Genomic DNA, 26,601 nt, shown 5'->3' with positions numbered 1-26,601 from the left:
AACGATCTCTGCCTTAGTGCCAGTAAGACGGAGATCCTTCTCATAGGGACACCTGTTCCCACCCCCCCCCATTCTCTGACCACCCTCCTTGTGTCCCCCCTTCACCTTCTTGTGAGGCAAAAAACCTTGATCATCGTTGACTCCTCCTTTTCTCTGTACATTACGGACCTTGCTAAGAAGTGTGACAAGATCCACGGACACCAAGTATAAGGTAAAGGTTTATTTACTGAGCCCCACAAGCGCAGGCTCCTTCCTTCAGCAGTCCAGCCCAACCGCCACTGTGGAATGTTGATTGCTGAGGAAGCATCAACATTCCACAGAGCACGAGCACATTATGACATATCCTCTTCCCTTACTTAGCAACCATGAGAAACATGAACTGGTTTAACAAGGTAACTTACACATTCTTAATTAAAATGCAGGTATGATTTGGAACACTTGAACTTGTTATTAAACAGATCATAACATATCCTAGGAAAACAAAAAAAAGAAATTTGTAACACAATACAACTCATGACAATCTTGCCCACCAGGTGCGAGGGACCAAAGCATTGTTATAGCAAGTATAATTTTAACACACATAGTGAGGGGTGCAAAAATTGTGGGTGGTCCAGCCATACTGCCGGTTCCAAGTCATGTCCTGCTGGCAACGTGGAGTGCAGGAAATTCAAACGGAATGCGCAGGCAGCGGTAAGAGCAAGGTGCTGCATTAACCGCTGGAACACAGCCGAAGCCAGGCCAAAAGGCATGCGACAAAGCCTGAATGCCCCAAATGGAGTCACAAACGAAGTAAGGGGCCTGGACTCCTTATGCAGGTCAATCTGGTGATATGCCGTTGACAAATCAAAAGTTGAAAAATATCTGGCATCACCTAATGTTAACAACAACTCATTAATGTTCGGTAAGGGGTGCCGATCCACCCATATGCTAGAGTTAAGTTCCCTAAGGTCTACACACATTCTAATGGTCCCGTCACCCTTCTTAACTAAGACCACAGGGAACAACCACTCTGAGGACTCAATAGGTTCAATTATGCCCGCAGACTGCAACTTATCCAATTCCACTTTCAATGCCTCTCTCGCCGCTACGGGTACTCCCCTCACTCTATGCACCTTAGGAATAGCATTCTTCTTCAGGACAATGCGATGGGTAAAACCTTTGAGTTTACCAAGGGTGTCCGAAAACACTTCAGGAAACTCACCCATGAGCACTGCAGGAGTAACCATTGCGATCTCTTGCCCCGCCCCCTGCATCACGCTGAGAACCGGCACCTCCTCACCCGGGTGAATCCGTAACTGCAATGCAGCCTGCTCATCCCAACCCAAAACACTCGTACCTTTTTGAAGCTACATACAATTTACCCACAGTTTGCCTCCCGTTGAAAGAAAACTTTGACCAATTGTATCCTAGTATATCAATAGGATTCTGCCCATATGCAGATGGATTGATATCCGGGGGCAACAGAGTAGCCACCTGTCTACCCAAAACATCTCGGTACACTTCCGGAGCCACCAGGAAATAAGGTGACCCTGAATCCACCAGCATGTCCACGAGATGCTGATCCACCAACACTGACACCCATGGACCTCTCCGCCCACTCCCTTCCACATGCAATATGAGATTTTGATCAGATGCAGCTGCACATGCACCTTCCAACAACACAGTAGAATCATCTGGAGCCACACTAGCAACAATTTGCCCCTTACACATGCATGCAAAATGGCCCATCCGTTTGCATTTCCTGCACTCCACGTTGCCAGCAGGACATGACTTGGAACCGGCAGTATGGCTGGACCACCCACAATTTTTGCACCCCTCCTTGCTCTTAAATCCCCTGCTCGCCTGCACTGCAGCTTTATCCCAGCCTTTCTTATTCTTTGCCACCACTGCATGCACCATGTCCTTAGACATGTCTCTTTCCATAACAATTTGCACACTCGCCTTAGAACCCTCAATGCTCTGGCAATTTCCAACACTTTATCAAGGGATGGGTCACTCTCAATCCACAACCTTTCTCTTATTTTCTGATTAGATGTCTTCATCATAATTGCCAGGAAATGCACAAGTAGCCATGAGTGCACACAATGCAGTAACACAAGCATCAATGCTTTCTGTTGAACCCTGCGCCCTAGAGAAAAACGTATATCACTCTAACACCACATTCACTCTTTTACCAAAGCGTATTTGCAACTTCCTTAAAGCAGTCTCATAAGCGCTTACTACCATTTCCCCCCCCCCCCCCCCCCCTTGAACCATAACCTTCTCTCCAGGAAGGTGACGGAAAATCCTCAAACCCTCAGTACCAATACAATTTAACAGTGCAGCTTCTTTTTCATCATCACTGAACTTTGCTCCCCCGGCAGCCCTCAAGTATACTTTAAAAGCGTCTACCCATTGTTCCCAAGCAACAGTCGGCTCCCCCGGGTTTGGAAGAAAAGCAGGTGGAGGCCTGGCTGCTGTATGCAACATGGCTGGAGACAGTCTCTAGATCGCTAGGCCCACACTAGGAACTTGGGCCACAAAATGTCTGCTGGTCTGGAATGTGTAGATAACCCCAATGTCTCCTTGTAAACGTGCACCCACACGTTGAATGCAGTACTGGTGCTGCTGGGTGAGTCAAAACGATTATCAGATCCAAGAATAAAGTCAGTACAGCGACATCCCTTGAAAACTGCAGCAATTTCACTTATGATTGCTGATTGGAGTTGTGCACCCCCCGAACCCCCCTCTTGCCTTCGGGCCCAACACCTCCAGAACAAACAAAATACAGGAATCTCCTCCTGTCAGCTTTCCTTGCCAATATATGCCCCCAACTCGCCTCCAGTGGGCCAATAGAGGCGTTTATTGTCACCAAACCGGCCAGAGCTGGAGCCGATCGCCGCTCATCCGTTTTCCTGCTGGGGGCAGCGAGGAGCCAATCGCTGTCCACCTCCTCCTCAAGAGCAGCAATCAGCTGCAGCGGTTTCTGCAGGCTCGCACAGCAGAACCTCCGCCGACAGCCACCAATCCTGCGCAGCCCGAATGGTCCTGGGGACGCCCAAACACACCATCCACAACTTGCCAGGGTCCGCGGCTGCTCAAAAGCAGCAATCGGCTGATTCTCCGACAGCGATCAGCTGATGTGTCTTCCTGGGACACGCAGCGTCAGCGCAGCCCCTCCTACTCGTGGTTGTGAAATAGGCCAGGAGCTGATTGGGTCGACACTGCCGGGGCGGAGCTGTCAAGCGGTTTCTACAGGCACGCACAGCAGAGCCCTCCGCTGACAGCCACCAATCCTGCGCAACCCGAATGGTCCTGGGGACGCCCACACACACCATCCACAACTTGCCAGGATCCGCGGCTGCTCCTGCGCTCACATCCGCGGCGGGCAGGAAGAACTCGTATTCTCGACTCGGCGTCCAGACCGGACCCCTGCAAGTTGATGTGCCAGCGGGTTCAGCAGCTGCAGCCCCGGTGTCGTGATGCCGGCGAGGGGCCGGGGCAATTAGCTGCCGCACGCGTGGGACGGGGCCCAGTAAAATCCTCGTCGCCACTGACAAGATCCACGGACACCAAGTATAAGGTAAAGGTTTATTTACTGGGCCCCACAAGCGCAGGCTCCTTCCTTCAGCAGTCCAGCCCAACCGCCACTGTGGAATGTTGATTGCTGAGGAAGCATCAACATTCCACAGAGCACGAGCACATTATGACAAAGTACAATGGCCAGCTCCAGCTCCACCTCCTCAGAGGCATCCTCCCTTTCATCACCTTCCCCCAGCAACTCCATGACTCCAGAGCTCTGGGTCTCTAGGTTGGACGACTGCAACCAACTCTTCTGTCTCTTCCTTTCGCCCTCCAACTAATCCAGAACAGGGCTGCAAGACGTATTCTTGGCCTCAAGCACAGGGACTGCATCTCTCCAGCCCTAAAATCTCTCCACTGGCTCCCTGTGACCGCAAAGATTCGATTCAAGACCCTTTGCATCATCCACAAGGATGTTTGGGGCCTGGGACCTCTCTACATCCAGCTTTCTCTCCCTAAATACCTCCATGCTAGCGCTCGTTAGTCCTCCAGCTCTCTGCATGTCAAATGCTTCTCCAAGCAGAGAGTGGGAGGTAGATCCCTTTTTGTTCCGTAAACTTGTCAAGACCTTTCTGCCCCCCTCATAAATGCTCATCATGTTAATGTCCCTCTACCGCTGTGACTGATAGCCTGGTCCCTTATGAGCCTTACAGGGTCCAGGCCTTCCTTGACCAGTTCTCTGCCCCCCAAGCCCCCAGCATTCTTTCGAGCACTTGCCTCCGGACCCTTTTCCTGGACCAGCCTGAATCTGGTCCACCCCTCATCGCACTCCCCTGGACTTGCCCTTCTTGGCTCCCCTTCGCACTTCTGCCTTCCTCTCTTCCCCTGCACTTGTCCTCCGTGGCTCCCCTCAGCACTTTCTCAGCCCCCTGGAGGCCCCCACTCCTGCACATCACCCCTTTACCTCCTCTCCAGTCCCCTCCACAGCCCTTCTCCCTATTCCCTCCCTTCCTTGCTCTTTTTGTCTCTGCGCTTGCACGGTATGAATGTCACAAGGCCTAGTAGGACCGTTATTGTTGGGTTTGTTTTTCTCGCTATCTGCTATCTCTCCCCCCCCCCCCCCCGCACCCCCTTTTTTATCTTGTGGCACCTGGAAACACTTCTGCGCCATACAAATATCCAACAAATAAAAATAGAATACATCCTATTTACCAATGAAGAAAACTTCAGTTAGAAAACCTTTAAATCGTTCCAAGAGTACATGTATGCTTTATGCCACAATAATCTGTGTAACAAATAGATTGGTGGGGGCGTACTTGCAGGGAACCCGGTTTATATATTGTTTCTTGTTAGTTGGCTGATATCCAATGTATATTTATTTGTGCGAAGCACTATACTGGATGGAACAATTCCGGTTCTCTGTGATTTACAAAAGTACATCATTCATGCTATGCATGATGTATGAACTGGGTTGAAGGGGGACATTAAGTGGACTGTTAAGGTGGAAATGGTATGGGTATATACAGCGCACAGGTTTGAAATCTTCATAGAAAATACATGTGGTAACGTATTTACAAAACCTATGGAAATGTTTTAATTTATCGCGCTATTTGTTTTTTTCAAGTTACTTTCTGTTCTCTTGCATTAAGTGTAAGCAAATGCCAGAATGAGCCAGAACGCAATGTTTCAATTATTGGGCTGTTGAGAACATTTCTATATGTACAGGTTACAATGGCGATGGCCTGGAACTGTTCTAATACCATGGAAGATGGTGCCCAAAAATCCATAAATGTAAAATATTTGCCAATTCAAAGGTACTGGCATACAAAGAAGAAACGCATGTGTGAACATTTTAAATAAGTAGAAACCAGACTCGTATGGCGTTTGGCATAAACCTGAAATGTGAGCTTAAGAAATGATAAATCCTGCCTTTACACTATTTCACCACTCACCCCACCGGGAAGCTGTTAACAGACATCAGAATAAATACACCAAGCCTTTGAAGAATTTGTTCCAGCTGGATGTCTTCCTGTTGCCGTGTAGCAGACCCTTGTTCCTGGTCGTGGTGACGAAAGGGAGGACGTCTTGACACTTCGAAGACCATGCACTCGGGGCGATTGGGGGGGTCCTCGGGAATTGGGATTCTGCAGCCTTGGAAAGTCTCAGCAAGTCGGAGAGGTTGCACCAAAATGAAGCTCGTCTTTAGGCTAGTTGGTTCCACCAGCCCAAGAGAGGAATTTCGTCCCGTACGGGTCTTCCCATTCGATATGAAAACTGGGTCAACACAGCTTCAGGGCTTTACCGGGCACTTTGTGGTCCTGGACGGTGCTGCTGGCGTCTCTTCACATCGTCTTTGTCGGATGTTGTCCTCCAGTGGTCGACTCTGCCTCTAGTCCCATTCATTCACAGCCCTAGGCTGTCAATTACCCAGCAGGGTGGCTGCCCCCAGCCAATCAGAACTGTTTTCACTCAGGCACACCGACAAAGGACATGGACGTTTGGGGACCCTCCCTCACTTCATGCCTTTCCAGACACACTGGAGCCTGGGCGGCTTCAGGGCTGAAGCCTGCCAAAGACAAATGCACAACGGACTGAAATCGGATTCAAACGAAGTAAAAGCCATGATGGAACTAACAGACAAGAAATGGCAAAAAAGACGGGGTCATTTTGGAAAAATGGTCACGCTTTGCTCCTGTACTGCAGCTGAGGCATCAGCCTGCATATACATGGCACAAGGTAGTAAAAAAGAAACCACTGCCACCAGCCATTTAAGTTAGTTAGTGTAACAGAATGTTAAATGAGAAGTGGGATACATTTTGTATTTTGTATATATTTAAATATTTTATATAGTGCTTTTAACCAAAGCGATTCAGAGAACAATCAGCAGTAGATTTAAAATGGCAATCGGTGTTCGGAGTCAACCAGTAACAATCAGATAATTGACGTAAATAGCTGTTAAGAGTGAAAAAGAGAATACGAGGTAATGGAGGAAGAAGATTCCAGTGGAGGTGGGGGGCAAGAAGGTGGAAGGATCGGACGCGGGATTGCGCACAGGAGGCACGAGGAACATTAAGTCGAAAAAGACCAGCAGAACAAAGAGGCCGAGAAGGAGAATAGAATGAGAGAAGAGAAGCAAGATAATCTGGGCCAAGACACACCAAAGAAGTTGTATTTGAGCTGAGAGTGAAGAAAGCCATCCGAGAGAGTCAAGAGAGGAAATTGAGTCTCTGAAAGAGAGCAGACAAAGTGAGTGAATAGAAGTGATATATTGATTTGAGAGGGACAAGACGTGAACCGGGAAGACCAAAGAATAAAATAGCAGTAGAAGAGTCGAGAAAAGACTAATGAAGAAACCAGAAGCTTAGTGGCATGAAAAGTAAGAAAAGGGCACCGTTTTTGTATGTTACTAAAGGAGTTACTATGTAACCCCCAGCCCTCCACATAGGGTAGTGTGTGCTGGACCCACAAAAGGAAAGGTAAATAAAACGGGAGTCTTCTTTCTTGGGAACAGTAGTTCACCCAGTAAAATGTAGTTAAACATTCAGAGAAGTCAAGGGACTTCTGTGGCACTGCACGCAAAATACAGATGCCTATGGAGTTTACTAGACTCTATTACACAGTAAGAAACACAAAACTCCTAGTCAGTAAAAACACATGCGTGAGAAAGTCCTGCTCACTCGGGCGTTAAAATTCTAAAGCCCTGATTCAGCAAAAAAGCTGGGGGTGGGGGGCGGGGGTCTCTATGGTTAAAAGGAATTGGCACTGAAATGAAAAGTCTCCCTAACACTCATGCCCACCATGTCCTCCTTAAATGAACTGCACATAAAATTAATTTGTATGCTTTTTATGAAATCATTTGTTTAGGAGGTGCATGAAGAGCCTCACTTAAGGTACCTATGAAAAATGCACAACATGCACTTGTGGTCTCCCCATCCTCTTCATGCCACCAACCCTTGCTCCCTTAGGACATAAACTATCCTGGACTTGTCTCTTAACAAATGTTTGCTTCTCCCATAGGAGATCTGGAGTGCTTCAAGAAGCAGTCGTTTCTACTGAAAGAGGGTGTAGAGTACATGATAAAAATTACCTTTGAGGTAAGGAACTCTTTTGCATGATATTCAGACTGATGAGTCCTGTTTGGGAGGTTTGCATGTCACGCACCCTTGGGCTTGTTGCGTTACTGCAGAAGTCAGCACATTTGTGTTCCCTATTGTGTTGGAATACAGATCCACCAGCCCCAGCAAGCAAAGTCCATGGGAGCCATAATTCGAAACATCGGGCGAGTCGCTGGTTATCTACCCCAGACTAACTGCCATGCAGTGGTGTTTGTTGGAGGACTAAGTGGGAGTGGTTCTCATGCTGGTTTTGTGGCTGAGGCGAATGCTTTAGGTCTGTTGGGAGTCTTAACTTGACCATGGATGGAGCTCTCTGTGGTGTGTTGTAGTGTGCCATGAAGCCTGAGAACCGAATTGGTCACACCACCCACACTTAATTTTCATTTTTCCTCTGCAGGTGAACAAAGAAATTGTGTCGGGCCTTAAGTTTATTCAGCAGACCTACAGGAAGGGAATGAGAGGTAAGTGATTGCCAACTGCAAGCCTTTACCCTGGTAGCATGTGCATCTATCTTGGATTCAGAGCTTCTTTTAGTAGCCTGCATACCAGTCAAAGAACGCATCCCAATTTTTTTGAATGGGACTTTTGACCCAAGTAACTTAACGGTCTGTTGAATTTAATGGACCATCTTAACTAAATAAAGGAAGGAGTGGCACTTGCCTAGACTGACCTGTACTCGTGCTCACCTGGGTTGGCTTATGAAGTCTTTGCTGTTCTTTTCAATCTCCTGCAAGACCGTGCTAAAACATAGCTAGACCAGACAATGGCACACAGTAACCATGCCACACACTATGTCGAGACTGGTTCTATAGCGGTTCCAAGACAGAGTAGGGAAGAAAAATGGGAACTCCATGCACATGTCTACTGCCTGGATAGGAAGGCAAGATTATAGTACTAAGAAAAGCATCAAGAAGTGTCCCTGTTACTAGTGTCCCCTTCACCAAGCCACTAGGTCAGCTCAACTGATGCTTCCACCAGTAAACACTGGAACTGTGGTTACTCGAGAGAGAAATAATCTTCGCCAAAGACGTATATAATGAGACATCGCGACTTTGGCTGCACAAATAAATCTGGATCGTAAAGGGTGAACAGGCACATTTTCCCATGGTCACTTCTTGGCACTTGTACAATCCTTTTTGCCGCCAGCCTTTAACTACAACCTATGCCTGGTTGTGATTTCCATTGGGACTCACTGGCTAGGTACGACTGTTCTGGGATTATATTTTTTATTTTGTTTAATTAAAATTCTGAATTGACTAGATATTTCTTTCTCAATGAACCAACAATCATTCTCGCATGAATACTGACTCCCAACACTGTAAGACCTCACTAAAACATAGTGTGCTTGGTTGAACAGTCGGCTGCTCCCTTGCCACCAAAACTAAGTGTTAACGGAGAAAGACAAAAATACAAACTAGTCGCAGTCTTCAATATTAACCTCCAAATGAAAAATGCTCATTCCTCCGTTCACCAAAGGCTCCCTGACCCACTCTCGCTCCCTTCAGCCAGATATCCATGAACACTGGACATCTTAGTTTCTCTTGTGGGCCCAGGGTCATCGCTGAATACTCCTAGGGCCCCAGCCGGCCAATTAATCCAAGTAACAGCACTGGATTGTCACAGACAAGACCCACACTCCATCTATGGTGAGGTTAGTTTGTCATAAACAGACTATAAGAGCTATACAGGTCCCCGTAGAATCCCATACTTTACCTGTCCCATAAATCTACAGCGTGTTAAACCTTATTACTTTTACTCCATTACTTTCAATGCAGCAAACAGAATATTACTGTGAGCTTGTAATGGAGATTTCGTTTTCGCCAATGAAACCAATATGCAGGGTTTCTGAATCCCATCCAATTCAAACACTTAAGGTTACAATGAGTCTGCATGAGCATTCAGAGCTCCAAGGAACTAATACAAATAAGAATTTAAATGTTCATTACAGTGATAGGCTAAAAGCAACATTATCAGTGTAGGCTCATATAATTCTGGCAGTGAGTGTGCCTCCATCTCCTATGCAATCAATGTTACCTGTACCTGATCCATGTTTTGCTCCACTGTTCTGATGTACTGTTGATCTCTCATGTAAAGCGCTTTGGATAAAGGCGCTATATAAAGAACAGTAAACGTTAACAGCAAAGGTAGTCTCCATTCTGCTGTCAAGATATATTCTCTTTCTAGGCTGAGTTGGGCCTACTGCTAAATTGAGGCCTAGTTAAATCAACCTACTTTATATACATGTGTACTTTTCTCCTCCACGTTTGTGATGCATGACCCTGACGCTAGGAATGAGGTGCTGAGCGAAGCTGAGGTTACAAAGCAAGCTGTAGAAAAATGATGGTGAAGCTCTGAAGAACCTTGTGGACTTTCTCCGGAAAGGCGTTTCGCAGTTAGCCAAATACTCCCTTGTTCCCAGAGTCTGCCACCAACCAAAATGAAAGAAGTCATTGAGAATGAAGACCTGAAATGCTTACTGAACCAGTAGCTGACAGAGGGGTGTCTCATGTAGACCTTAGTTTTGTTATATTGCAGTGAAGGGCTTCCGCACCGGTGCACAATTGGCACAAACAATGGGGACTTCTACTCTCAGGCCAGGACATCAGGCTGTTTCTTCTCCCCAAGGATACTCCTCTGGACCCCAAGAATAGGCAACACTTCACCATTGGACCAGAGAAACGCCTGCATTCTCAGATCTTGACCCTTGTGATTGGGAGTCCTGCCAAAGTTTTTGATCTCTGTTCCTGTGATAAGGTGACCCATACACACCACCTAAAATCTGCAGTAAATGGGCCAAAATACCAGTGTTCTACTTGCTAGTCCGTGTTTATACTACCTATACCTGCCAGTTCCCCCAATCCTTAACCACTTTGCCATGGCCCTCCCTGTGCCACCCAAGCCCCCCCCCCCCCCGTGCCAAGGCCTTTTTGGGTGATTTCGGTATGTCGCCATTCAAAGGAACATTTTGGGCTTTTCAGAAAATGCCAATAAAATGATGTACAAAGAAGCCTGTGTTTTTTTTTCTTGTAAGTACAAATGGTTTGCTGTACTGCATTCCCCATTTACCAGGCTTTCAAAAACAGGTTGAGTGGAAACTAAATAAACATATTTTGATATGGTTACCAACTGTTTTGTGAGAGGTAGGCGATTTTGGCCTTTTTGTCCAATAGGACATGTCGATGGAATGGAAGAAAAGGCAAGGAAAGCTGAACGGGAGGACAGAAAGGCATACATTTCTGAAAGACAATATTCCAAGTTTAGGAAGGGGTGATTTGTGCAGGTCAGGCAACAACTATGTAGGGAAAAATTCCATAGTTTGGGGAAAATTCGGGAAAATGACAGAAAAAAAGGTATGTGGTGGACATGATTGGCCTGGTAAGGCAATGGCTTCTGTGAATTTTGAGAGAAGCAATGCTCTGCTACATTCCCCGACTCTTCCAGTTAGGAAATCACAATTTTTTTTGTAATCACAAAACAAGCAATACCACAAGCCAAAATTGGATCCATGGTACACATGAGTTTAGGGCTTACGGCCTAAACAGACGTACTTGGCATGTGTAACTAAGGAAAACAAATGTGGTGAGAAAGGGCAAGCATACATTTTTTGAAAGGGCACAGGCAGACCTTCTGAAGGGTAGGTGACTTGTGCAGGTTACAAAAGTGTATAGTGCCTAAAGCAGTAAACAAATGTAGGTCACATTTAGTCAATGAAAGGGTTGTGTGACAAAGGGCAGCAGCAAATGGGTCGAAGGTTATGAAAACCATGCAAACACAGGTAATGTACCTACCCGCGTTCCCACAGGTATCACGACGAAAACGGTACCTCACATGTGTGGGTGCACCTACCTGGGCGCAAAGGGAAAAGGCTAAAACATGGGTAACCCCAAGTCTTGAGGTAGAGCAGATTTTCTGGAATTTTGCTCATGTGGACAACCTACAGATTTGGGCCTACAGTGTCGAAGCCACCATGGAAAACTGGGAACCCCATGCATTTCCGAAAAGAGGACCCCCGTGGAAATCCAGAGGTCTGACTTGCGCGGATCGGCCCAGAATTTATTACCCACAATCCCCGGCAAAGTCCAAAATGTGGTTGGAAAAAAACACATTTTTGTACATTTCACTCTGCTCACCCACCGCAACACGCTGCCAACAACACATGGCCTACCTTCCGGCGTTCCCATATGTGTCCCGACGAAAACGGTACCTCATGCGTGGGTGCACCTACCTAAGCGCAACGGGAAAAGGCTAACCCACTGGTAACCCCAAGCCTTTCGGCAGAGCAGATTTTGCTCCGGTGGACAACCTACAGATTTCGGCCTAGGGTGTTGAAGCCACCAAGGAAAACGGGGATCCCATGCACTTCCGGAAGGACACCCGTGGGCACCCCCCTGTCTACTAAAAACCTCTATAGTGGTTTAGTGGCCCCCCACACCCACCCAAAACAAGAGTTATATATTTTTTTTTTTGCCTTGCCCCTTTCTTAGGGGCAGATGGGCACGTGTGCCCATCTGCCCCTAGGGGAGGGCAAAACATACTGACCCATACATTGGGGGGCCATTCCAATGTTTTCTAGTGGCCCCATGGGGGGGGGGCAAATCTGCCCCCAGGGAGGGATACACAGAAATCTTCCCCCAGGGAGAGCTACATGATGTGCCCCCCCATCCACTTAGGTTGGGGGGGGGGGGGGAGGCACAAATAATTCTGGTGGTCTAGCGGGCCCCCCACCCAAATCTTTACATATTACTTTTTTTTTCTTTACTCTTTTCCCCTGGGGGCTGATGGACACCCACCTGCCCCGAGGGGGCCCAATACTTATGGCCCCATGCTTTGGAGGGTCTGGGGGGGGAGGGCTGCTCACTGTAAGCAGCACCCCCCCCCCCCCCCCCAAGGCACAAACATCCCTGATGATCTAGTGGCATTGCTGGACGTGGATCGAGCACTCTGCGCCCAGCAATACTTCCACAAAAAGGTGGTGTTGGAAAGGAGTCTTCCCCTTTCCAACGACACTTCCTCGATCTGAACGGCACAATAGTGCTGCAGATCAGAGTGGGAGAAAGATGGAGACTCGCGTTTCATTTTCACTGCTGAAGCCTGAAATGGCTGCCGCAGTGAAAATTACTTTGTTTCACTTCGGCATGCATTACGCACACCGATGTGAAACTGAAGGAAATTCAACCCCCGGGCCGTGAGGAGGAACCTCCCCCCTCACATAGCCCAGTGGTTGGAACGAAGTGCCAAAAAGGACAAGCTATCTCGTCCTTGGCAACGCGGAGGTAATGTCCAGGACGAGATGGCTAGTCCTTGGCAAGAGGTTAACTTACAGGGGCTGCCTTCTGGCAGACTACCAAACCCATCAGGGAATTAAAAAAAAGTTTTGCCTGTCATTAATTGTACCTCAAAACCACCAGACACACAGGCCCACTCCCAAAGCAAGAGTAGTGGCCTTCATAGGACCAGGAACTCTTCGAAAACCAGTAAAGACCACTATGGAGGCTTCCATCTTTCACTCATAAAGAACCCATGGGGGCAGAACAGCCATTTAAGGCCTACCTTGTGATTTCCCTGAAAAAAGGAAGCCCTTGAGGCAAAATGGGCGAGAGTAGGACTTCGAAACAAAACACAAAAAATTAGTGTCGCAATGGCTACCATAAAGGTACATAGGGTTACTAATTTTAATCTGCGTTTTTAATCCGCGTAGAGCACTGGTAAAGCCCAAACAAAAATTGGTTGCCTTGAAGGCATCCCTGACACTTATGTGCCTTATGGGCAACTAAATACCATATACCTTGAGTAAGATAAAGAGGATGTAGTGGTAGTGGAAGCATTGCTGCACTTGCTACTAACACCGTGCTGAGTGGCTCTATTTTAATGAAATAGTCTTGAGTTAATTAAATGTTAAAGGTATTTGTACCACGCACCGTCACCAACTGAGTTGGTCCCCAGGCGCTCTGGCGGATCTGCAAATGAGAAGGTGGGATGGGTTGGTTAGTAGGTGAAGCAGGAGTAGGATAGTGAGAGGAGTGGTGTTCTGTTGGCAGCTTCAACTCGGTATACACCGGATGCTGAGCTTCGGTGTGAGTATTGTATCGATGTCGGTCCTCATCTGCTGTTGGTGTTGCTAATGTGTTGTTGCAGTGTTGTGAAGTGTGTCGGGTTGTTGTGCGAGAGATGGTTGTGTGAGATTTTGAGTAAGATAAGTCTGTAGAAATACTGAGTTTTTCGTTAGTTGGTTGTATGAAGGTTAACGGAAGTTCAGAAATCTGCCCGAGTGTGGCCAATCCTCCCAATTTCATCCGGGTGGGCAAATGGGCTACACCTGGCAGGGTTTTGGTTTGTGTGGGGCGGTCCCTGTGCTGTTCTAACGCGCTTTGTAAGTGTTAGGATTGCTCCTCGCCATTCTATTCTAGCCAGCTATATAGGCATTCTAGTGCCGATGGATTGATTATTGTGGGTTGGGTGGCTATTCTCCTCCTTGGGTGGTGGGCTGGTGTGGCGGACTCCTCAAACTTTCTATCTAAATGCATCTGCGGTTTGGATATGGTACGTCCGGGGGAGTGGGGGAGTCATTTGGGGCTTTCGTCTGGGTCTGAGTATGTGATCAGTCTCTGGAGGGCTCCTTTTGTGGCTATTTCCCATGATATCTTATGGTCTGTCGTGTGGTCGGTTCTTTGGGTTCAGTGTTTGTCCATTTGATAGTGGTCGAGGTTTGTTATTTTCGTTGTTGTTTGAATGGGGTGGGCATTCTAGTGCGTCGTCGTTGTTGTGGTTGTGCTGTGAAGAGCCAAGATTTGAGGAGTTTCCTGAATGCTGTGTGGTTTGTTGTGTTCCGTATATTCTCCAGCATGGGGTCTGGCATGGATTCACATGCTCATGAATATTCCCCGTCGTCAGGCTGGGAATCCTCGGTAAAGAAAAAACCAGTATCAGTTTCGTTTCTGATCTGTCTTTCGTAGTAATAACCAATCACTGGTCTCTGCGTCATACTGACCACAGCCAATGACTGCCCTCTACCTAAGCACCGCCTCTGGCAGCCATCTTCAGATTTTTACCGCACGTTCATGTGTTGGGATCCTCGTGCTATTGCTCTCGAGCGTTAGTGCTATTTTTTTCGCGCTTTTTACAAAAACTTCGATTCTTTCGGTCAAAAGAGCCTCAAGCTCCACCGATCCTACATCCGATCAACGGGGACCCGTGTCGGATTCATCTGTGCCCCTCAAGGGTGAAGATTTCGTCGAGCTACACTTCGGAGGACTCCAGAAGCTTCTCAGGCCCTGTCTCGGAGATGGCCCAGGAGAAGGGAAGCTCGACGCCCGGAAAGCTGTTCAGGGTCTGCCCTGGATGCCAGCTGCAGAACGTCTTCAAGGAGGACGAACACTCTTTCTGCCTTTACTGCCTTCATGAGGACAAGACGCACGTGGAGAAGGACTGTGCGTTTTGCGGCAACATGTCGGAACGGACCATGAAGGACCGCCATCAACGTCTCGCCAACTGGCTGGAGGGTAAGAGCCCGTCTGGCGAGAAGAAGAAGAAATCCGAGCGGTCTTCTAAGACCTTTGAGGGCGCCCCGGCGACGGGGGCCCAACATAAGGCCAAGCACCGCGAGTCCGCTGGCACCGGGAGCGCCGAACGGTCGGGCTCTGCGGGCGCCAGGCAGGGCGCACCCTCCCCGGCACCATCAACCACGAGCCAACGCTCTGGGTTGGGTAAGAGGAAGGCCGAGCACCCGGCGAAGCTCCTGGAGAGGCCCCGGTCGAGCTCTAAGGCAGAGGAGGAGCGTGGCAGTGCCCCCTCCCTCAAGGATAAGGCGGTGAGCGCACCTAAGGTGGTGAAGGCCTTGATCCATCCGACCAAGCCCTCTATCGAAACGGTCGCGGCGGCCCTGGCTCAGCCTGTGGTGGCTGCACCAGTGGTGGCGACCTCAGGGCCCAGAATCTCCCTGCCTCCTCGGAGGGAGTCTTCCTTTGTGCCCATCGATAGGACCCCCGTGAAACCCTCCGTGGGGAAGAAGAAGGGGGGGCAGGGCGTCGTCGTAGAGTCGGCCTCAACCTCAGAAGAGGAACTGATCGAGGTCTTAAGCCACGGCCTAGGCGTGGAAGAAGGCCAGCCCGTCGGAATGGATCCCGACGCAGGTGACGACGACGACATCGTCGAGGATACCGACGGGGCCCCTGCTCGCCCGTCGGATTCCCCTCTGCCAGCGCCGCAAGACAACTCGGCGGCCATTTTGTTGGCCATACAGTCCTTATGCTCCGAGATAAGGACGAGGCTACCGTTACCGACGGAGGAACCTCTCCCGTCGGGGGATCCAGAACCGGGACCTTCTGGTGTTCCCCCTACCAAGAAAAGAAGGATCCATCCACCACCTCCTTTTCAACCGTCGCGCCCCTTCCAGCCCTCCTCCCCGTCCACCCGAGGGGATGATACGGGGACTGACACGGCAGCGACGGGTACGGACGACGAGGCATACGACGAGGATTTTCCGTCGTCGCCTCCCACCAGGGCCTCTCCGCCCGACGAGATCGGATCTTTCCACTCCATGATCTCCAGGGCTTCCGAGCTTTTCCAACTCTGCCCTGAGGAGAAGAAAAAGGAAGGCTTCCTTTATCAGCGGCGCGAGGCCAAGAGGAAGACGGTCCTCGCAGTGCCTCTGTTGGACGACATTTGGGATGAGGGCCTTTCCCTCCTCAAGAACCCTTCCACGACGCCAGCTAGAAGAGACCGGTACGAGAAAAAGTACCGGGTCCCGGACACGGCCCCCCTATGCCTCCGGGCGCAGCCTACCCCGGACTCCGTCGTCTCCGCGGCAGCCAGGAAGAAAGCGGGGGGGGGTGCGGCCTCCACATAGACTTCCCCGCCGGACGGCGAGGGAAAGAAATTGGATACTATGGGGGCGTAGAGTCATCTCGTCGGCAGCGACGACGATTAAAGCGGCCAACGCCTTGGCTATCGTGGCCCGCTACGACAGGGAGCTCTGGTACAAGATGGCTCCTCTGCTGGATTTTCTGCCGGACGACAAGAGGGCGGAGGCCCTTGAGATCCTGCAGGAAGGTGAGGTGGCCTCGGACCACGCCATCACCGTGGCGACGGACATCGCCGACACTGGATTCCGCCAGCTGGGCAACGGTGTTTGCCTTCGACGTCGTGGATGGCTCAAAGCTACGGACTTCCGGCAGGACGTCCAGACCAGAGTCCTGGACATGCCCTTCGACGGGAACAACCTGTTTGGGAAGACAGTGGACGATTCCCTTCAGGCCATCAAGGCGGATACTGAGACGGCCCGGGCCCTTGGAGTCCTGCAACGACGGACGCCCTTTCGGAGCGGCGGAGGCAAGGGCGCCTCCAAAGGTTCCGGCGGCGGTTTCGCTTCCTACCGTCAAGCGGCCCGCTCGTCGTCGCAAGAGGCCTACAGAGGACGAGGCAAGTCTAGCGGACCCCGCCGTCGTCGCCAAGGAGGTCAAGGCGGCAAGGCCGCGTCCAAGCAGGATTGAACCGGCCTTGGGGTCGGGCCCCCACCGAAGCACCCCGGTGGGAGGCCGGCTGGCGGGCTTCGTCAGCGTGTGGGAGTCCATCTCCACCGACCGTTGGGTGCTGGACGCCCTGGCCCGGGGCCACGCGCTCGAGTTTCAAAGAAGGTGCCCGCGCGTCCCCCCCGTGGCCAGGAAAGAACTTCACGTCCCTCAACTTCTCCTGGAGGTAAAGGCGATGCTCAGAAAGGGCGCCGTCGAACTCGTCCCAAAGAGGCTTCGGGGCTCCGGAGTCTACTCGAGATACTTCCTCGTGAAGAAGAAGACGGGAGGATGGCGCCCCATCCTGGACCTGCGACGTCTGAACAAGTTCATCAAGGCGCAGAAGTTCCGGATGGTCACCCTCCAGCACGTCCTGGGTCAGCTGGAGGAAGGAGACTTCCTATCATCATTGGATTTGGAGGATGCCTACTTCCACATTCCCATCCTAAAGGGGCACCGCAAATTCCTCAGATTCGTGAGGGAGCTCGCCGTGGTCCACACGGCAAGGACCGTCCAACTCCTCACGGACCTGGGATTCTCCGTGAACTACGCCAAATCCCACCTGGTGCCCGCGCAAGTCGCACTGTTTCTGGGAGCGAGGCTCGACACAGTGCCCCTTCTGGCCTCCCCGTCGGAGGAGAGGACCAGGACCATCTTGGGCAAGGTGCAACGGATGTTGGTGGCCGACGCGGCCAAAGTGAGGTCCATCAAGTCCCTCCTCGGGATGATGTCTTCCTGCATCTACCTCATTCCCATGTGCAGGCTCCGGATGCGCCCGTTGCAAGAATTCCTGGATGCGCGCTGGATCCAGACGACGGGCAGCTTCGAGGAAAGGATCAAGCTCGACGAGAGTTTCCGACGAGCGATACGGTGGTGGGGCACCCGCGCGCATCTGACGGCGGGCATGGACTTCCAGACCCCAGCCCACCAGGAGACTGTGACCACGGATGCCTCCCTGGAAGGGTGGGGAGCGCACACCGAAAATCTGCACGCAAGGGGACTCTGGCTCCCGACGGAGAAGTCCCTACATATCAACGTCCTGGAGCTCCGTGCAGTGTTTTGGGCCCTCAGGTCCTTCCTTCCGTCCCTCAAGGGCAAGGTGGTGAGGATCTTCACCGACAACACCACCACCATGTTTTACATCAGGAAACAGGGCGGAACCAGGTCCCCAGCGCTGTCCAAGGAGGCGCAGGACCTGTGGCATTGGGCCGTCGCCCAAGGGATTTTTCTGGTGCCGTTTCATCTGGCAGGGATAAAAAACACCATCGCCGACTCACTCAGCAGGGAGCTGCGCTCGTGCCACGAGTGGGAACTACGGCAGGATCTGGTGGATCGCCTCTTCCGACGGTGGGGCACACCCCAGATCGACCTGTTCGCGACGGCGACGAACGCCAAGTGCCGGAGGTTCGCCAGCAGGTTTCCCCAGACGAGGAGCATGGGCGATGCTTTCTCGTTCCCCTGGGAGGGCCTGTTCCTCTACGCGTTCCCTCCCTTGCCTCTGCTAATCCGGCTCGTCAACCAGCTCAAGAGGTCACGGTGCAGGATGATCCTCGTCGCACCTGCGTGGCCGAGGCAGATATGGTTCCCGGACCTTCTGGACTTGTCAGCGTCCCCGCCGATCAAGCTGCCGGCGGACGCGGATCTCTCTCCAGGGAAGGAGGCGCCATCCTCCACCACGACCCGAAGTCGCTGAACTTGCAGGCCTGGCTCCTGCAGCACTAGAGTTTGGAGGATACGACATACCGGCCGATTGCAGAGAGGTTCTTGCAAAGGCCAGGGCGTCCTCGACTCTTAAATGCTATGGACACAAATGGAAGAGGTTCTCTGTCTGGTGCCACGCACAGAAGATTAACCCTCTACGGATTACGGCTCCCCAAGTACTGCCGTACCTGCTGACGCTGGCCAAAGCTGGTCTGGCACATGCGTCCATCAAGATTCATCTTGCTGCGATCTCCCGATACACCAGAACCACGGGCCGGACGTCCTTGTGGTCTCATCGTCTGGTGAAAGAGTTCATGAAGGGACTGTTCAGATCGTTCCCGCCGGTGAAGGCTCCGGCCCCGGCGTGGGAGCTCAACGTGGTGCTGACCAAGCTCATGGGACCTCCGTTCGAGCCTCTGCACTCGGCCCCGTTGAAGTTTCTATCGTGGAAAACAGCTTTTCTTGTGGCCATCACCTCCGCACGACGAGTGGGAGAGATCCAGGCCCTTTCCTGCAAGGCCCCGTACTTGACTTTCCACGACACGAGGGTAGTGCTCAGGACGCACCCCTCCTTCATGCCCAAGGTACCGTCGGACTTCCATCTCAACGAACCCTTGGTGTTACCTGTGTTCTTCCCGTCGCCTTCGTCGCCGGCTGAGAGGACTTTGCACTCGCTGGATGTAGCTAGAGCGCTGAAGTTCTACGTGGACCGCACAAAGGGTTTTCGGAAGACGTCACAACTCTTTGTGAACTTTGGACCTGTCAATCAGGGGAAGGCTCTCTCGAAGGCTTCCATCTCCAGATGGCTCTCCGGCTGTATCATGTGCTGTCACCGGTTGGCAAACCGACCGCTGCCTGGCCGTCCGAGAGCCCATTCCACCAGAGCGATCGCAGCTACCACGGCGTTCCTATCTGGTGTGCCCCTGCTGGACATATGCAGGGCTGCTACGTGGAGGTCGACGCACACCTTCACGGAATTCTACTGCGTCGACCGGGATTCCAGGGAGGAGTCCAGGGTCGGCCAAGCAGTGCTGCGCAACCTGTTCGCCTGAGGTGAGCCTGGTGAGGAGGTAAGATGCTTAATGTTGAGTTGATGTGATGCTTAATGTTGAGCCTTTGCCACCTCCCGTGGTTGTGCATGTGTGTACTGCTATGTATTCTTTATTCATGAGCATGTGAATCCATGCCAGACCCCATGCTGGAGAAGGAACAAGTTACTTACCTGTAACTGTTGTTCTCCAGCATGGGTCTGGCCTGGATTCACATGCGAACCCTCCCGCCTACCCCTCTGCGGCTCTTCACTTGGTCATACTGCCACTTCACGTGCTTCCAAATCTGAAGATGGCTGCCAGAGGCGGTGCTTAGGTAGAGGGCAGTCATTGGCTGTGGTCAGTATGACGCAGAGACCAGTGATTGGTTATTACTACGAAAGACAGATCAGAAACGAAACTGATACTGGTTTTTTCTTTACCGAGGATTCCCAGCCTGACGACGGGGAATATTCATGAGCATGTGAATCCATGCCAGACCCATGCTGGAGAACAACAGTTACAGGTAAGTAACTTGTTCCTTCTTAGGTAGGCCATTCCAGGTTTTCGGTGCCTGGTGAGAGAAAGAGGATCCTCTGAGTTTTCTTCTGTTATAGGGTTTTGGTTCCAGGCGGATGTCGGTGCTTGATCTCAGTGTTCTTGTAGGTTGATGTAGGCGTAGTTTATCGTTAAGGAATTGTGCGCCTTGTTTGTGTATTGCTCTGTGCGTGATGCCTATGGACTTGAACTTTATTCGCTGTTTTAATGGTAGTGTAGTATTTTTAGCGCAGGTGTGATGTGTTCACTTCTTGGTACCTTGAGGAGGAGTCTGGCCGCTGCATTCTGTATGCGTTGTAGTTTTTTTTAGAAGTCGTTCGGGCATGCCCAGGCATAGGCTATTGGCGTAGTCTACTCTGGACATGATCTGAGCGATGATGGTAAGTGTTTTGTTGGCAAACGACGGGAACGGTAGGATCCTTTTTGCTGCTCGCAGGAGGAACAAACGTTTCTTGAGTAGAGAGTTAACTTGTGTCTCTAGAGTGAGGTTGTTATCCATCAGGACCCCTAGGTTTTTTACAGTTGATAGTTCTGGTGTGATGCCGAGCTCTCTTAGCCAGGGGATGTATCTGATGTCTCCTCCCTTTTTTGAAACAATCATTCTCTGTTTTGCCTTGGTTGATTTTGAGGTGGTTGAGGTTCATCCGGTTGAATATCTTACAAAGGCAATTATCTAGTGTAGTGTTTTCTTCTCGGGTGTTTTGTATGTTGAAGATTATTTGAGTATCGTCGGCGTAGTTGTAGCGTGTGAGGCTGTGTTTTTTGATGAGTTTGATTAATAGGTACATGTAGATGTTGAATAGAAGCAGCGAGAAGGATGATCCTTGTGGTACTCCGCATGTGGAGTCTCTAGGTTTGGATTTAAAAGGTTTTATCCATATGGTTTCGGTTCTATTTGTTAGGAAGGATTTGATCCATAGTAAGGCTGTGTCTGTTATCCCTAGTCCTTCTAATCTCTTTGAGGATGTCGTGGTTGACGGTGTTGAAAGCTGCAGACAGATCAAGGAGAATCGGGGTTGTGCTGTTGTCGGAGTCTGCGTTAGTTTTTAGGTCGTCCCATATTGAGAGGAGAGCTAATTCTGTTCCTCTCGTTGGTCTGAAGCCAACTTGTGCCTGTCTAGTAGGCAGTGCTCTTCTATGAATTCTTGGGTTATTTTGTAGACGTACATTTCTAGCAGTTTGGCTGTGTAGGGTATTTTGGAGATGGGTCTGTAGTTGGAGAAGTCCTCTACGTTTCCTGTTGTGTCTTTGAGTAGCGGCTTGATGTATGCTGATTTGAAGGCCTGTGGTACTTTACCTGTTGAGATTGAGAGTTTGAGGAGATTCCTGTGGTATTCCATGGGGCTTCCTTGTTTGAGAATTGTTTTGTATATGTCTGGGGGGGCAAGGGTCTTCAGGAGAGCCTGATTTGTTGCTTTGGTTTATCAGTTTGACGAAAGCCTCAACTGATATTTCTGGGAAGCTTCGTAGCTTGTTTGGGTGTTCCTCGTCGGTGTCGCTGGGGTTTGAGCTGTGATTGCTTGGTCTGTTTTGTATGGTGTGCTGGATGGAGGTTATTTTGTTTTTGAAGTGGTCTCCTAGGTCGTCGCAAAGTTTCATCGATGGAATTGGCGTGGTGTTGCAGCCTGGTGGGTTTTTTATTTCGTTTCATTTTGAAGAGTTCTTTTTGTGCGTTTGGTGCTCTGAAGATTCAGTTGTCGTAATGTTTCCTCTTCGCTTTTTGTATTTCCTTTTTATATGAGCGGATCTGTTGCAGGAATTTCTATTTGTTTGTTTCCAAATCTGGAGGCCACTCTTCATCTTCAGGGTCAAGACCAGCTCCTCATCATCTAAATCTGACGACAGTCGTCGACGAAGCATCACTCCAGGTCGTCTACCCCGAGGCCTTCAACACCGTCCACGACCATGACTGGCTTGCATCAACCGTCAAACAGTCATCGACTACCTCATTGCAACGGTCAACGACTATGATTACTTTATCGGCTATGACTACCTCGTTGACTGCATCTTAGTCCATGGCTGTCGCACACTCTCAACAACCTCGTCGACGGCCAAAAATGACCACCAGGCCATTGTAACCACGGCCATCATCCGTGTCTGCATTGACTGCCTTTCCGGGAGCATCTTTTCCTAACCTTTGGGTAGCCTTGGCGCTGGGTGGAATCGTTGTGGGAGCCAGCTCTCTCCCAATCAGAGAAGGAAGAGGAAAGAGCCATCATATCACTGCCGCCCTCTCCAGAGCAGAGGTTATCGCCTCCGAGAAGCTGGGGAGAGGCAAGCCGAATTTGGCTACCTTCTTTACCCCATCTGCATTCAGATCAAGTCTTCACTCTTCCTAAACAGAGACATGTCTTTAGACATTTTATCTACTATCACCACTCTAGTGGCAACCCTGCAGCAACGTCTGCCTGCACCCGCCCCGGTTACAGCACCAGTCAGACAACCTTGCACTGGTAACCCTGGCCCTTCCAGGGAGGTAAACACCAAGGGGGTGGACAAACGCTGAGTTTGAATGTTGCAAGGCTGTTATTGGCTGGGTTTCTGCATAAGAGTCTGAACCTGGAAGCTGAAGAGGTAGTCGACCACTGGAACCAAAACCGAATAGGCTCATTGAGGAAGAGCGTCAGATGTTTTCCAGAGAGCCTGCTGTGTAACTGGAGCCCGCTGTAACCCTTCCTTCAATCGGCATGGGGGGGGGGGGTGGGAAATCCCGAAACGACGACCCAGAGCCTGGTGAGACCCACTAGACTCAAGAAGACCTGCATTTTTAGCCACCCCCCGCCGTGCTGCAACCTTGGTTGGCTGCATTACTGCAGTACCTTGAGCCATTGTGCGGTGCACAGTCTTCCGAATTTCGGATCTTGCTGAAACTTTGTGGGCATCCTGCTGGATCTCAGACACGAATCAAATCAGAAAAGTCCCCACACCAGTGTGCTGGACCTTTGTAACAACAAGAATCCGACCAGTGATATTCTGTCTTCTGTGCTCCTGAAAAGACGCCAAATCCAGAGCTGCATCCAGCCTAGATGAAACCTTGCCTATAGCCTTCCCCATTGATACCTGCTTCAGTCCCTTCCAAGGTCCTGTTTTCAGTCACCACAACGAGGAATCCACCGACTGGGTTTTTGGCTGCAGAAATTTCTCCTGCTGTAAAATCTTGCTGGCTTGGGTATTTACTTACCTTAAGTCTCTTGTGATTCCTGTGCAGTATTGGGGTGTTTCCTGTGATTGGGAGTCCCCTTGTGCAGTTCACCCAGGCCCATTGCTGGAATCCTCTTAGGGTGTCTTCTGTGAAGCCCCTGGACCCTCAACTAACTAAGTAAAATACTCGCCTGTTTCAACATTTGAACAGTCTTCCTTCGGAACTCTGACTTTTGCTACATAAGAACCTATCCGGACACTGCCTATTGGACACTAGACCCTAGTAATCTCCTTCTGCACTGAGCACACTCATGCCCCAAGAACTAAGGGAACAACTTTTAAAGGATTGGGCCTTTTGCCTAAGAAAAGAGAATACGTGTGTAAAAGTGAGTTTCTTGTAAAAGAGTTGGTTACTGTAACGCTACCAGTTACAAAAGTTCTTACGTAACTTGAATGTGTTGCACTATTCTGAAAAATGTATTTCTGATGCTTTTTAATCTGCTTAGAATCACATGCTGTGCATATGGTCTGACATCCAGTGGTAACCGCAGAGTATTGCATCTTGTCTTTCGGGGACTGAAAGGGGACGTCGGCATAGGCTTGTCTGTAAGACTATCCCTATCATGACATGTAGTGTATCCAAAATCCCTCACGCGCCGAGGTCCATCAGATTGTTTTTTTCCGCCCAGATAACTGTCGCCCTATAGCAGAGCTCTTACATAAGCGACATTGTTTATATTTATACCGACTTTGTCGGTTATTCCCTTAAAGTCACTTCGACTGCGGGAAGTTTCTATGGCGGTGGATTTCGGCACCTAAGATCCGGTGGCTGAGGCATCCAGGTGGCCGGGCCCTCTGGCCAGCCTACACAGTAGGGAGGGTGGGGTCGGGGTGGCTATATCGTTAGTTATGTCTTTCCTCTTTCGCCCTCTAGGTCTGGTCATCTTTGTTTGTACCTTTTTGCTGTGGAAAGGACTCATTTCTCGCTGTGGAAAGGATTCCATTTAGGTTCTGCCCTTAGTGTAGGGTCAGATACCCGTGAAAAGATGAGCACAGAACGTGTAATTCTGGTCTCCCCTTAGATCATGATGAGAACCGGTGTGTGACTTGTAAGCTCCTTTGGCCTAAGACCCTTAAGGAGCACCGTGTAAAGCAGTGGGCCGCCTACTGTATGTCATGAGCTGAACCCTCCTCCCCCCACCGCCACACCCACCGACAGTGACGGGGGGCACCTCCGATGACCAAACATCCGTATCGGATGTTATAGACCTTAAGGCGGGCACTTCTAGGTCTGCCACGCCCGTCACCGACCCTTCAAGGCCTGTCCCAAGTCAGGCTTCATGGACAACACCCGGAGGCGTACAAAAACCGCAACACACTAAGCATACAACCCCACCACCAATTTCGACAGTTCCGTCGAAAAAGGTGAAAGCGCCAACAGGGCCATCGAAAATTTCAGAGGATTCCTCTGATCGGATTGATCAGCAGCCTTCCCTGCATTCGTAGCAGCGTCTTGCGACTGGGCACTCCAAAAAACAAGGGCGCTACCCCTAAATCGGGTTTGCACGTCAAAAGCGAACATTAAGGCCTGGTAGGCTGAAAACCTACTACTAGGCCTCCAGGAGAAAAATCTACTGCTAGGCCCTCTAATGCCACGGTAGGCGGGAAATCTTCCGATAAGCCTTCGAACCCTTTAGCTCTCACGCTGATTCGGCAGAGATTGAAGACAGTATTGCGAGAATTACTTCAGCAGTTGGGTTGGTACCTACACCGTTGAAACGCATGGGGCAGGCCGCGGACGAGTCTAAAGACACGCCATGGTGCCCCGATACTCGCTAAACCTACGAGGACAGTCGGAGCCTCTGTCCAACACCCTGGGAGATGAATTCCGACGCCAAAGGGCGGAAACCGACGTTTTTCCACCTTTTAGGCCCTCCTGGTTCTTCTAAGTGGACAAGGGAGACTTTTGGAGGGTGCATGGATCGCCTTGAAAAATCTTTTTCTGAACATCCTTCCCCTAAGAGATCGCATGGGGAACCTATTTTAAGATCGGCTTCATGTTTCCAAGAAAATCTTGACTCATCCCTCGGTCTCTGTCTATCATGAAGAGGTGGTCCAGATGGACACTTACAGTGAAGAAGACCCTTCCTTCCTGCAGGACTACACTGAGGACCAGGTGGATTCCATGGACAATTGGGAGGAAACCCAGCAAGTGGAAACTGAGCCATGGATGCTCCTCACGCAAGATCAGGACACTATTGTTCTATGCCCGGATTCTCCCCCATCCGCCCCGGCTCGCCAGGCCTCGCCTGTAGACTACCAAATGGCCTTCAATGCCATCTTAAGGAAGGCAGCTGATTACTTTCAGATCACTACTCACGAGACGGTACCCGAACAAGACTTTGTGGAGGATATTCTCAAGGAGAAACCCTCCACCCCCTCAAGCCAAACCATTCCCCTCCTAAATTCTGTTAAAAGAAGATTGGCCCCGTCCCTGGTGTCGCCAGCTCGGACCCGGGCAGTAAATCCAAGAGTGCAAAAGCTATTTCGGCCAGCTCCTTCGGACCCTCAATATATTAAAGGCCACGCCTCCCCCAACTCCTTGGTTGTGACTACCAACTGGAAATAGCCAGGAGCACCCCTTGCTACAAGGAAGGCACCTCCTGGATAAGGAATCCAAGAGGTATTACGCTCTAGGTAAGCGTGTTACTTCAGCAGCTGCATACACCACACGAATAGCGAATAACACCACGCTGCTGGCAGGTTAAGCAGATGCACAATGAAACCTGGTTCAGGAAGGTCTCCAGGAGGGTCCTAAACCCGTTGGGTCCAGGCTTCTCGCCATCATGGCCGAAGGCAGGCTGGTCTAATCAAGAACACTCTGGACACTGCTGAGACAGCAGGCAAAGTCTCTGGCCCCGGGCACTTTACTCAAGCGGCACGCCTGGCTTTGTAACTCTGGGTTCAAGCCTGAAACACAGGCCGCTCTTATCAACAAACCCATAGAGCCCAATCTCTTCGGGAAAGCGGTAGACGATGGCCTGGAGGCGG

General features: G+C 50.4%; 1 protein-coding gene across 1 annotated transcript in view; it reads left to right on the top strand.

Annotated features, from left to right (window-relative positions):
* Nucleotides 1–26,601, top strand: part of ARHGDIA (Rho GDP dissociation inhibitor alpha) — an 89,866-nt gene that overhangs the window by 48,758 nt on the left and 14,507 nt on the right. The window contains exons 4-5 of the mRNA XM_069655294.1: nt 7,519–7,595; nt 8,014–8,077. Coding sequence (XP_069511395.1) covers nt 7,519–7,595; nt 8,014–8,077 — 141 coding nt within the window. The remainder of the gene's footprint in view (nt 1–7,518; nt 7,596–8,013; nt 8,078–26,601) is intronic.

This window comes from Ambystoma mexicanum, chromosome 3q, assembly GCF_040938575.1.
Source record: "Ambystoma mexicanum isolate Mex_15411 chromosome 3q, UKY_AmexF1_1, whole genome shotgun sequence".
NCBI classification, from domain to species: Eukaryota; Metazoa; Chordata; class Amphibia; order Caudata; family Ambystomatidae; genus Ambystoma; species Ambystoma mexicanum.
Note: the sequence above shows the minus strand (reverse complement) of the source record. Positions and strands in the feature narration are given on the sequence as shown.